Here is an 11,803-nt window from a genome sequence, read left to right on the forward strand (position 1 = left end):
TTTTGTTTTAATTGAGGAATACCTGATAAGTTTCTAAGGAAACCCAAGATGTGAATTTGGAACTGCAGCTTTGTCTCCTTGATCATAACATAGCTACAGATGCATTCATAGACAAACCTATAGCAGGAACTGTGAATCATTGATGCACATATACAAATTCTTTTAACTATTGAGGTTCCAGATTAAGAAGACTTCACCGATAGTAACAACGAAGAGATTTTGAAACAGCCTTTGGACAATTAAGCACAGCCCAGGCAACCAACACTTAAATACATTGTATTTGATTGCTAGCTGTTTTATTAACATGAGAAGAACTCAATTCTGTGTGGCCACTATTCCTGAATCCACTACTTAGAAGAGGAGCAAAAGAACATCACTAACATGCAACGTATTAATGATCATGATGGATGTAACGTTTTTAGTGCAATGGAGAAGCTGATTTTGCAGGAAAAGAGGTCTATAAGAATGCATTCAAATAATGTTTTGATGTATCACATCATCTGAATCTGGAGCGTTATTGCAAATATTGGTTAAGCTGCAAACTTTACTCATTGTAGTTTAGCCTACCTTAAGAACAGTTTGGTGTGTCTGAACCTAAATTCACAATTAATTTGGATTTCATTACCCACCCACCCACCCTCGAAAAATGAGGAAATATACAAGGGTGATCCAAAAAGGAGTTGCTCCTGCAACAGCATCTCTTTTTATACATACACGTGTTCACATATACATAGATTCAAGGTTCATTTTATTTATATGCTGCCCTATTCCCGGCGGGACTCAGGGCGGCGCACAAACCCAAAGGAGGGGAAGGGAAACACAAGAACTACAACAAAAAGTACAGGGAATTTAAAAACAACTAACAGCCACACGATTCGAGAGGGGAAGGGAACTCATCGACCCCAGGCCTGCCGACACAGCCAGGTTTTAACGGCTTTTCGGAAGGCCTGGAGAGAGGTGAGGGTCCGAATCTCTGCGGGGAGCTCCTTCCAAAGGGCTGGAGCCGTCACAGAGAAGACCCTCCCCCGGGTAGTAGCCAGATGGCATTGGCCAGTAGACAGAACCCGGAGGAGGCCTAATCTGTGTGATCTAATGGGTCTTTGGGAGGTAATTGGCAGCAGGCAGTCTCTCAAGTAGATTTCTTTTGAGAAATAAAGGGGATATTAGAAGCATCAAACTATATTTGGCATTAACCATAGTTAATCTATGATTGCCAGTGGACTTGGCACTAAATAAATAATTATTTTGGCAACAGCAAATAGCAATAGCACTTAGACTTATATACTGCTTCATAGTGCTTTTGCAGCCCTCTCTAAGCGGTTTACAGAGTCAGCATATTGCCCCAAACAATCTGGGTCCGCATTTTACAATCTCTGAAGGATGGAAGGCTGAGTCAACCTTGAGCCGGTGAAATTTGAACAGCCGAACTGCAGCTAGCAATCAGCTGAAGTAGCCTGTAGTACTGCAGTCTAACCACTGTGCCACCTCGGCTCTCAAATGTTACAAAACCTGAAGATTCAGATTTCAATCAGGCAAATGATTGGTTTGGATGACCGCTATATTTGATGTTGTTTCTTTTCTTGGTTTTAAACATGTTGCATTGTCAAGATGGGAGATGGGTGGCTATATAAAAACCTAATCCTCAACTTACAAAGTTCATTTAGTGACCGTTTCAAGTTACAATAGCACTGTGACTTATGACTATTTATCACACTTATGACTGTTGAAGCATCCCCATGGTCACATGATTTACATTCGGATGCTTGACAACTGATTCACATTTATGATGCTTGCAGTGTCCCAAGGTCATGTGATGTCCTTTTGCAACATTCTGACAAGCAAAGTCAATGGAGAAACCAGATTCATTTAACAAATGTGTTACTAATTTAACAACTGCAATGATTCATTTAACAAATGTGGCAAGCAAAGTCATAAAATGGAGCAAAACTCACTTAACAAATTTCTCACTTAACTTAAATTTTGGTCTCAGTTGTGGTTGTAAGTTAAGGCCTACTTGTATTGTTAAAATAAACCAATAAATATAATCCTCCTTTTTGGCCCTAAACTAAATAAAAAACCTAGTATCAACCAGTAAATAGTTTGGGGGAATAGAGACCCAGAGGCTCTTGCCAAAATACTTGCATTGATAGTTTAAAGATCAACTGTCAAATTAAACCTAAATTAACTATGGTTAATTTAAAGTATAATTTAATATATTGCATGAATACAGTCTCAATCAAAACCAACTCAAGGATCTATAAAGGTCTTGGTGGTATTTGTTTCCAAATCAGCGATAAAACAGGAAAGTTAATGTCAAATCATTATCTATACTGCAATGCTGTTTTGAGTTGAACTGAGTTCAACTTTCAAGACATTATGGATATATCCATGTAGTTTTCAAGGCAACAACATAGAAGTGATTTGCCACTACCTTCTTCCAGGTTTTTTCTGATTTTTATTCTCAGTCTATATTACAAACTTAGTATTCCCTCGAGGTCTCCCATTCGAGTTTGACTCAAGCTGAGTCAAAGTTTGACAAGCTAAGTCAAAGTTATCAGGCACTGCCACCTGCTAAGACTATCTTGAAACTACTGCGGAAGAAGTAATGGAACATGTTGATTTGTGGATGCATAATCGCTGACTGTACAACAGCCATGATTACATCTTTAATTTTGTACCTTTCGAGTTTTTAGCTGAAAAATGGAACAACAAATGTATTTTGTATTACGCTCTATCCCCATGAGGGAGCTGATGGAAGTCACAACGCTAATGGTGGAATGGAATAAAAAACTATATTTTCTTTAATAGAAGAAAAAGGAACTCTGATGCAAAACAAATTAATTAAAATGCTACAAGAAATGAACTGACTGAGTCCATTAAGAAAATTAAGAAAATTTCCTTGCACTTTGCACTGATTGCAAAGGGCAAGGAAAGTTACCTGTAAGGACATTGGAAAAAAAACATGGTAAACATGTTTTAAAAGATTATGTAAAAAGCCTGAAAAAGTAGAAGTGTGTGGCAAAACCTCACTTCATATTGATTTGTCCAAAGTATTCCAGAGATGGATACATGTTCTACTAACCTAGCCCCCAATGAACAGACTTTCCAAAGGTAGTGAAAACTGAGCTATTTTGGATAGCCTTCACTTCTTACCTGCAATCCTGTTGTGTTAGAGTGGACAGACTTTCCCCCCAAAAATCCTGAGGAATACAGTTTGCTATAGTAGCACCTGACTTATAACCATTTGTTCAGTGACTGTTCAAACTTACAAGAAAAAAAATGGACTTATGGTTGTTTTTCACTCTACTGTTGCAGCAGTGCAGCGGTGGGATTCACTTAACTTCCCTACTGGTTTGCAAATGTGAGCACACACGCACAGTGCTTCTGCGCATGTGCAGTACTCTCATGCACTATGTCGGGGGGGGCGGAGCCTCCAGCCGCCACTGCTACTGGTTCACCTGAACCGAAGAAACCCGGCTGAATACCACCTCTGCTCCAGTGATCATACAATCAAATTTCAAATACTTGGCAACTGGCATGTATTTATAATAGCTGCAGTGTCCTGGATTATGCAATCATTGTTTGTGACTTTCTGACAAAGAAATTCAATGGGAAGGCAGATTCACTAAACAGCCATATTACTAATTTTAACTGCAATGATTCATTTAACAACTATGGCAAGAAAGGCCGTAACATGGGACAAAAACTTTCTTAACAACTCTCTTGCTTAGCAGCAGAAATTTTGGACGCAGCTGTGGTCATATACTGTATCAAGGACAAACTGCATTATGTTTTTGTTAGCCAGGTTGAATTAAATTGGTCTAACCAGTAGACTCAGATTCCCAAGAGAATTTTTTTTTTTACAAAGGGCTTGAGAATGCCAGGGGTCACTTTAAACAAAGTATCCGGGATATTGATCTTCGATCAGTATCATCAATCATCATTCCCTGCATCACCCTCCACTTTAACACAGATGGCTAGTGCCTACATGGAAGGCCAAAGCAAAGATGACAAGACGCAATAAATGCAGACATGAAAATGACCCGGTTGGATTCATATGTTGTGTCTAATCACGCAAGATGGTGTTTGTCAATCCAAAAAGCAGAGCTGCACCTGTGGGAATAACACTAGGAAGATGATTTCCTTAGAGTCCTGCGAAAAAATCAGGTGGAACAACGGCTGATGAAAGTGTCCTCACATATTGTATTACAATATGGTATGCTGGTTTAACAGCTGCGGACAGGAAGGCACTACAGAGAGTGATCAATTCGGCACAAGAAACCATTGGTTGCCCTCTGACACCACTGGATGACATCGCCAGATCTCGCTGCTTTAGCAGAGTAAGGAAGATACTCAGATATGATTCACACCCTGTGTCTCAGTGTCTCTTTGCACTTCTACCATCAGGCAGAAGACATCAAAGTATAGTCAGCTGAACAAACAGGTTTCTATCCTTGGGCTGTGAGACTTTTAAACACAACCACAATCACTCCATGCACACACTAGTTTTTTTCTTTTTCTTTCTTTTTTTTGTTTCTGTTATAATTTTGCACCAGTGAGGTTAAAACTAATTTTGTTGTATTTAAGTACAATGACAATAAGCATTATACTAATACTTATGGTGTTGGCGGTGGATATTGAACTTCAAGTAGTTTAAGCAGTTTATATTTAATGTAACATTTATATTTTACGGATTCTTCTCAATGATATGTGCCAGTATCTTAACTGTCTCAAATTCAAATTCTCATATTTCGACAGCTTTTCACCTTGGCAGCTTGGATGCATTGCCCGCTGCAGTTCTGTGGGGACGGTGTAAAAACACCCATTTATAGCAGTTGAGATGCTTCTGTGGAATCCCTAAGCCATAAGGTTTTTTGTTTCAAGGAAGATCTACAGTATATTTATCCTATTTTAAAGAATTACCCTGGTAGTGAACACAAGTCTGCCTGTCACTGACTGCTTCTACCTAATCAGGACCATTACATATATTTCCAAGTTGTCCGACTTTGTGCTATCATTTGTTTTAACCAACAATCTAAGCTATGGTTGAAGTTTAGCACACATCTGAGTTAATGCCACTGATATCTGTCTTATAGTTACTATAATAAAAATGCAATACAATTACATAATTATATAATTGTAATAGTAATAAAAATGCAATACAATTACATAAAATACATTGTTTTATTAATAATTACAAGTCCTATATTTTATTGTTGCACTTTCTGGCCTAGAGAGCCTTATAAAGGAAAAAATAAACTAGTTGTATTAGAGTAATTATGTGCCATTCATTTATATGTCATGGAATTATTATATTTAGGGACATCATTATTTTAAGAAAGGAACAGGATGTGAGTAGGGGAAAGGAGAGGAGAGGAGAGGAGGGGAGTGGAGGGGAGAGGAGGGGAGTGGAGGGGAGAGGAGAAGAATTGGAAGGGACCTTGGAGGTCTTTAAGTCCAAACCCCTGCTTAGACAGGAAACCCTATACCAGTGTTGGCTAACCTTTTCTGGACCAAGTGCCCAAAGCGCGCGTGCGTATAACCCCCCAAATGCAATGTACATGCAGCCCCGCACATGCGTCCCAACTCCCGTACATGCCCCATCCCCCCATGCATGTATGCACCCCCAAAACATTCCTTGTGCCCCATACATGTATGGCAGAGACCCGATGATCAGCTGGCCAGCACGAGGCATGCACGCATCCGCTATACTAGGGCCCTGGCTTGTTTTCCCACTGAGAGTGCCATAGGTTCGCCATCACAGCCCTATACCATTTCAGACAAATTAAGGTATTGTTTATCAATGATGTATTAATGTTTACATTTTGCCATAGATTTCATTGTTTAAATTGTTACTCATGCTATGAGTGTTTTAGCTACTGAAAGTCATCATTAGTCAAATTAAATTGGCAGCATCCAAATTTGAGAAATAAGTAAATAGTTACCCACAACTATACATATATACCAAGAAGCAGGGAGGAATGATGGACAACTGGAATAGCGAAAAATAAACTCTCATAGCAGTATTTGTGTGAGCTGTAGCCCAGGTCCTTTTAGGAACTTGTCTACCTGCTAAGATCTGCAAAAGGAGCCCATAGGAACTCACTCCTGCTGTCCAAGGCCTTCTTCGTGGTTCACCAGATCCATTGCTCTCTACCTATGACAAGGGTTGGCAAACTTAATACTCAAAGACCCGAACCAGAAGCCCCCTGTTCAATTCTGGAGCCAACCAGAAGTCCTGTTCCCCATCAGAGTCTCCTCCTATCGCAGCGTCTTTTTTTTGCCTACCTGTCCTAACCAAAAGCCCTATCAATTGTGGAGCTGACTGGAAAACCCACCCCTTGCCATAAAGTCCCCCACCCAACCGGAAGCGCCTCTCAAAATTGTGGCACCAACCAGCAACAGGGAGCCACAGCAGAGGGATGAGAAAGCCACATGCGGCTCCAGAGCCACAGGTTGCTGACCCCTGGCCTATGGAAGGAACTTTCATGAGATCTGCACTGGATCTCATTTGGCTCTCCCAATGTGTAAAAAATAAACATGTTCTTTTGCCCGGATTTTAATATTACTGGAATTTAATGATGTTTTTTTATTTTGTTTTTTAAAAAGCAACTTCCTTGAGTATGTATTAGAAGGATGATATACAAACAAATAACACTTCTAATCTTTTCTGTTCTTTGGTCTTATAAGCACAAACATACGGAACTCTGCATGGGCATGAGATAATTACAATCATCAATGCATCATGTAAATTACACTGAGTACTTGACTCCCTAATGGTGCAAACACTGAAAATCATAATGTCAATTACATTATTTTCCAAGTGTTGTTTTTGGCTGAATATTAATAATATATCCAGCATCTGCCTTAACAATTTTATTGTCCTCTAGCTGTTGTCTGTTATGCAGTAATACAAGTAGAAAGTATTCAGTGAATTCTGAAAGGTCCTGTTAAAGAAAACATTGCCAATAACATCAACAAGAGTTCAGAACATAAATCCAGCTTTCTCTTAACCTAAAGCCATTTGCTAGGGGAAACACAACCAAAAATTCATAATGAAGTTCTAGACTTTATTCTTCTATAATTTGGCTTGCTTCTAAGCCTTGCAAACCAAACATCTACCCAAACTAAATATCCAGGCACTTCAAAGAAAAGAAACTTCATACTCCAATCTCCCCTTTATGTAATAAATAGTTAATTGAATGAAAGTTGGGGGTAGAGGGTAATATGAAAGCAGCTACAAAGGTAATACTTTTTTATGAAACAAGCAATTCAAAAGCGCACACAATTTGCTTCACGTTGCATGCAACAAAAAGCAGAAATAAGGACAAGAGGTCAAGCTAGACTTAGCAAAGGACATTTTGTAAGTTTGTCATGTAGAAGAACATATTTCAAAGTCAATTAAACACATTCTGCACACTAGAATACTTTTCCATTACATTATGCAGCAGTTAAAAGGTTTAATATTTGCTCCAAGTAATAAAGAGCTAGCTTCACCCAGATACAAATTTATAAAATATTACTTCAGAAACCTCCAAGCTCCCATGTAGGTATAGTAATACCTGTTCTCAGAATAGTCAAGTTAATTACTAATAGTCCTTTAAGCTATTTTTTAAAAAATGTCACATAGTCTCAATACAGCAAACATTTTTCCCCATCAACACACAGGCCAAATACAATTTAGCCCCACAAACATTTGAAACAAAATTTAAAAAGATAAGTTATGCTTTTCTAATAGGCTCGTGCTTTTTTGAAAAAATAGTCTTGCTTTTTAAAGTAATTTAGTTAGAAATAAATATTTTAGGTAACATATTGTTCTCAGTGTAGATACCACGTTTATTCTAAAAAGCATTTTTACTGATGGATCAATAAAACACTTTCTTCCTGCTAATAAAGGCATATTTCACCTCAATAGAACTGCAGGAAAATGCAATTTGACACATTCATTCACATTAAATCATTTTATATACAATTCAGATAAGCTAGGAAATTAACTAATTACCATACTGAGTTTCATACATGTAGGCTGCACGTGTATGTCATATTGGAAGATAATGTTTTTATATATTAAACAGTTCATATTTTTATTTAAAAAATAGAGATAGCCCTTGAGAATGCCACAAATCAACGTGTAATTTAGATCTGGCTTGACTATTTTCTGTATTAAGAAAAAGGTAGGGGAAAAAAACCTCAGAAAGATTATAGCTGAAGCAGGACATCTAGAGCCCTTTAAAACAAGACAAGCTAATTGCACAATGAAAGGCTCATCTGAAAGTATCTTTAGTCTGTATCTCTTCCCATACTGTGCATCAAAAGAGTAACTTTTTAATGATTTTTTATGGTATGTAGTTTATGACTATGCAAACTACTCCCAATCATTGGCGTGTACATTTTGAAAGGCAAAAAGGAAGTCACGTTTAAAAGTATGGGAAAAAGCTAATATGAACCACAGTGCTTCTCTTAACAATAGTCAGGTAGATTGTGCATTGCATTATGCATTTAAAATGTTAATTAAGGCATAGATTAGCGTCAACATTTCGCTCCATCCAGGAAGGCAATTCAGATTAATAGCTGCCAGGACTTTCACAAACCCTAAACTCCTCTAACCTTGAAGTAAACCACTGTGATACAATCTCTCTCTTTTAACAAATAAGCCAACTCTCATTAAAGGCTGCTAAATACCCAATTATTTAAGTACTGAATTGTTCACACTCCTTTCAATGCAATGCATTCAAGCGTCCTCTCAATTTAAGCATTTAGAACCCAAGCTAGGTGACCTGGCTCAGGACTTTAGAAGCCTAATAACCCAATGAGTGAGAGTATAGTAGTCCATTTAAGGCTTTAATTGTTCTGAAAGTCACCAGATTCAGAGCCTGGAGCATTCCATTTTCTAGCCAGGAGTTTACATAAGCACCACGAAAACTTTCTTCTCCACTACCCTTGTCAGCATCACAGAGGGGAGGAAAGGTGATTTCTGTCTTCTAAAAATCAACAGCCAAGTTCCAGAAAGGACAAGCAAACGAACCTATATACTAACTAGAGGAGCTTGAGGACCTCTGGACGGACAGACAGACAGACAGACACACAAGCAAGCAGAAAATAGACAGGTATAAACAATGGAATTGGGAACGTGCAGGTTGAAAACAGGTTCGCCCTAAATTGGGAGCAGGAGGAAGATTTTTGCATTCACTTTGCACCGGGGGACTTACCAGATAATCCATGAACTGGGGTAACTAGATGTGGGCGCCGGGGAGCGGTTGACAAGAGCAGCCTGCAGGCTGCACAGGTCTAAAGAACCAACCCACAGCCCCCCAGTGCTGGCGAGCCCCTCCGTCTCACTGCCTGCAAGGATGGGAGGAATCGCAAAAACCCCAGCGCTTCCGAACGAGGCAGCCGCTCGCTCTCTGCTGGGTTGCTTGGCTAGTTCTCGGGCGTCAGGTCTCTCCACCTCGCCGGTTGGACGCGCCAAGGATTAGCGGGCTTTGTCGCCTGTGCCCGCCGGAGCTCCTCGCGCTGCCTCCGCCGCCGCCAAGCGCCCTCCCGCAGCCAGACGGAAGAGGCGGCTGGCTAAGCGGCAGGACAGAGACGCTCGCCACCCGCTGCAGCGCCTCCGAGGTTTCAGGAACAGGCAGCTTTTCCCCGGGAGCGTCACCGTCAGCTGATCGGCCACGTGAGAGGGGCGAGCGAAGGCTCTTAAAGGGACCAGGCGCCCTTTCCCTTCCTCTCATGCTACGTTAAAGGGAGAAAACCCTCCGGAGAGGAGGGAATCGAGGCCCGGACGGAAGCGCCAGCAGGCGGGGAGTTTGCAAGATGCAGTGGGAGGAGAAGAAATGAATGAAGGAGACCGGAGCAGAGACATAGAAATAGAATCCTTTATTGGCCAAGTGCGATTGGACACACAAAGAATGTGTCTTTGGTGCATATGCTCTTAGGGTACATAAAAGAAAAGATACATTGTCAAGAATCATAAGGTACAACAAATAATGATAGTCATAGCGTACAAATAAGCAATCAGGAAACAACATCAATATAAATCTCAAAGATACAAGCAACAAAGTTACAGCCCCACAGTTATAAGTGGGAGGAGATGGGTGATAGGAACGATGAGAAGACTTAAGAGTAATACAACCTTAGTGAATAGTTTGCCAGTGGTGAGGGAATTATTTGTTTGTTTAGCAGAGTGATGGCATGGGGTGGGGGGGGACTGTTCTTGTGTCTAGTTGTCTTGGTGTGCAGTGATCTATAGCATCGTTTTGAGGGTAGGAGTTGAAACAATTTATGTCCAGGATGTGAGGGGTCTGTAAATATTTTCCTGACCCTCTTTTTGACTCGTGCAGTGTACAGGTCCTCCATGGAAGGCGGGTTGGTAGTAATTGTTTTTCCAACAGTTCTGATTATCCTCTGAAGTCTGTGTCTTGTTGGGTTGCAGAACCAAACCAGACATTTGAAAAACTCTAGCCTTTCAGTCAGCAGAGCTGCAAGGCGATCCATAAGCAGGAGCTCCTCGGTGGCCTGGCGCAATTCTCAGCTTTTCCGGTCTGTGCTTGACTCTGGTTCCCAGGCTCATCCCTGAAGCACGGGCGGGGGCCTTCCGGACACTTCCCTGCAGTGCTAGGTACTCCAAGGGGTTTGGAAAATGACTGGGGGAAGAGCCTCTTCTAATCAGAAAGTGAGGAGCAGGCAGAAAAGGCACCAATCGTGGCTCCTTCCAACTAATCGGTAGAGTGAACCATGAACGATGGCAGTGCCCCTCATCCTCATGCAAGGAGGGGGACAATAAAGCGGTAGGGCCCTTTTCCTTCTCTCAGTGTTTACAAGATCTGCCTTTATGAAGTGAATATTTTCTGGCCATCATGACATCTTCCTGAATATAAACACTCATGTAAAGCTTTCAGGATGGCATTTTAAAAAAAACCTATTTAAAATACTTATAAAGGTAATGTACTTATAAAGGTAATGTGCTAGTCATTCCCAACTCTAGGTGGCGGTCCTCATCTCTGTTTCAAAGCCGAAGAGCCAGCGCTGTCCAAAGACATCTCCGTGGTCATGTGGCTGGCATGCCTAAATGCCAAAAGCACATGGAATGGAATTGCCTTCTCACCACAGGTGGTCCCTATTTTTCTACTTGCATTTTTACATGCTTTCGAACTGCTAGGCAAAACCTGGGACAACTAAAAGGGGCTCACTCCATTACACAGCACTAGGGATTCAAACCGCCAAACTGTCGATCTTTTCTGATCGACAAGCTCAGCATCTTCGGCATTGTGCAACTGTGTCCAAAACACTTATAGCTGCTCATTAAGCAAAAGATCTCAGTGTCACCCCTACAATGTAAACCAGAGCAAGGAATAAACTCCATGTTTATTAGAACTACTTTTATTAAGATGAGCTATGTATTAGAATCTTACCGTCTGATAGTGCTTTACCACCTCCTCCTCTCACCCTTATGTGAATTAGGTTTACACTTAACATTCTTGTTGGGTTTCCGCCACCTTTGTCTCCTTGTTGATTTGGTAACATACCACTCTGTCAAGATCATCTTCTGTATTGTCTATGCTGATGGTGGGTTGCCAGCCATAAAAAGTAATCATATAAATAATTTCAAACCCACCCCCGTTTTGAAGTCAGACATTTTTTCCCAACAGCAATAACCATAGTAAGGCTGCCTATGCACTTGATTAAAGAGCGCCAAAATAAAAAATAAAAAACAAGATAGAAGAAGAAGGTGCTTGTTGTAGAATTTCAGTTTCGTAGCCAAAGCAGGAGAAAATCAATTTGCATACTTAAAGAGGATAACATCAAG

General features: G+C 40.5%; 1 protein-coding gene across 1 annotated transcript in view; it reads right to left on the reverse strand.

The window, feature by feature from the left end:
* Positions 1-9,630, reverse strand: part of ARL15 (ARF like GTPase 15) — a 157,648-nt gene extending 148,018 nt beyond the window's left edge. The window contains exon 1 of the mRNA XM_087715490.1: positions 9,210-9,630. Coding sequence (XP_087571616.1) covers positions 9,210-9,221 — 12 coding nt within the window. The 5' untranslated portion in view covers positions 9,222-9,630. The remainder of the gene's footprint in view (positions 1-9,209) is intronic.
* Between the last annotated feature and the right edge of the window lie 2,173 nt (positions 9,631-11,803).

Source organism: Thamnophis sirtalis, unplaced genomic scaffold (genome assembly GCF_051295495.1).
Source record: "Thamnophis sirtalis isolate CommonGarterSnake01/CBP01778 unplaced genomic scaffold, rThaSir2_p1.2 scaffold_5, whole genome shotgun sequence".
NCBI lineage: Eukaryota > Metazoa > Chordata > Lepidosauria > Squamata > Natricidae > Thamnophis > Thamnophis sirtalis.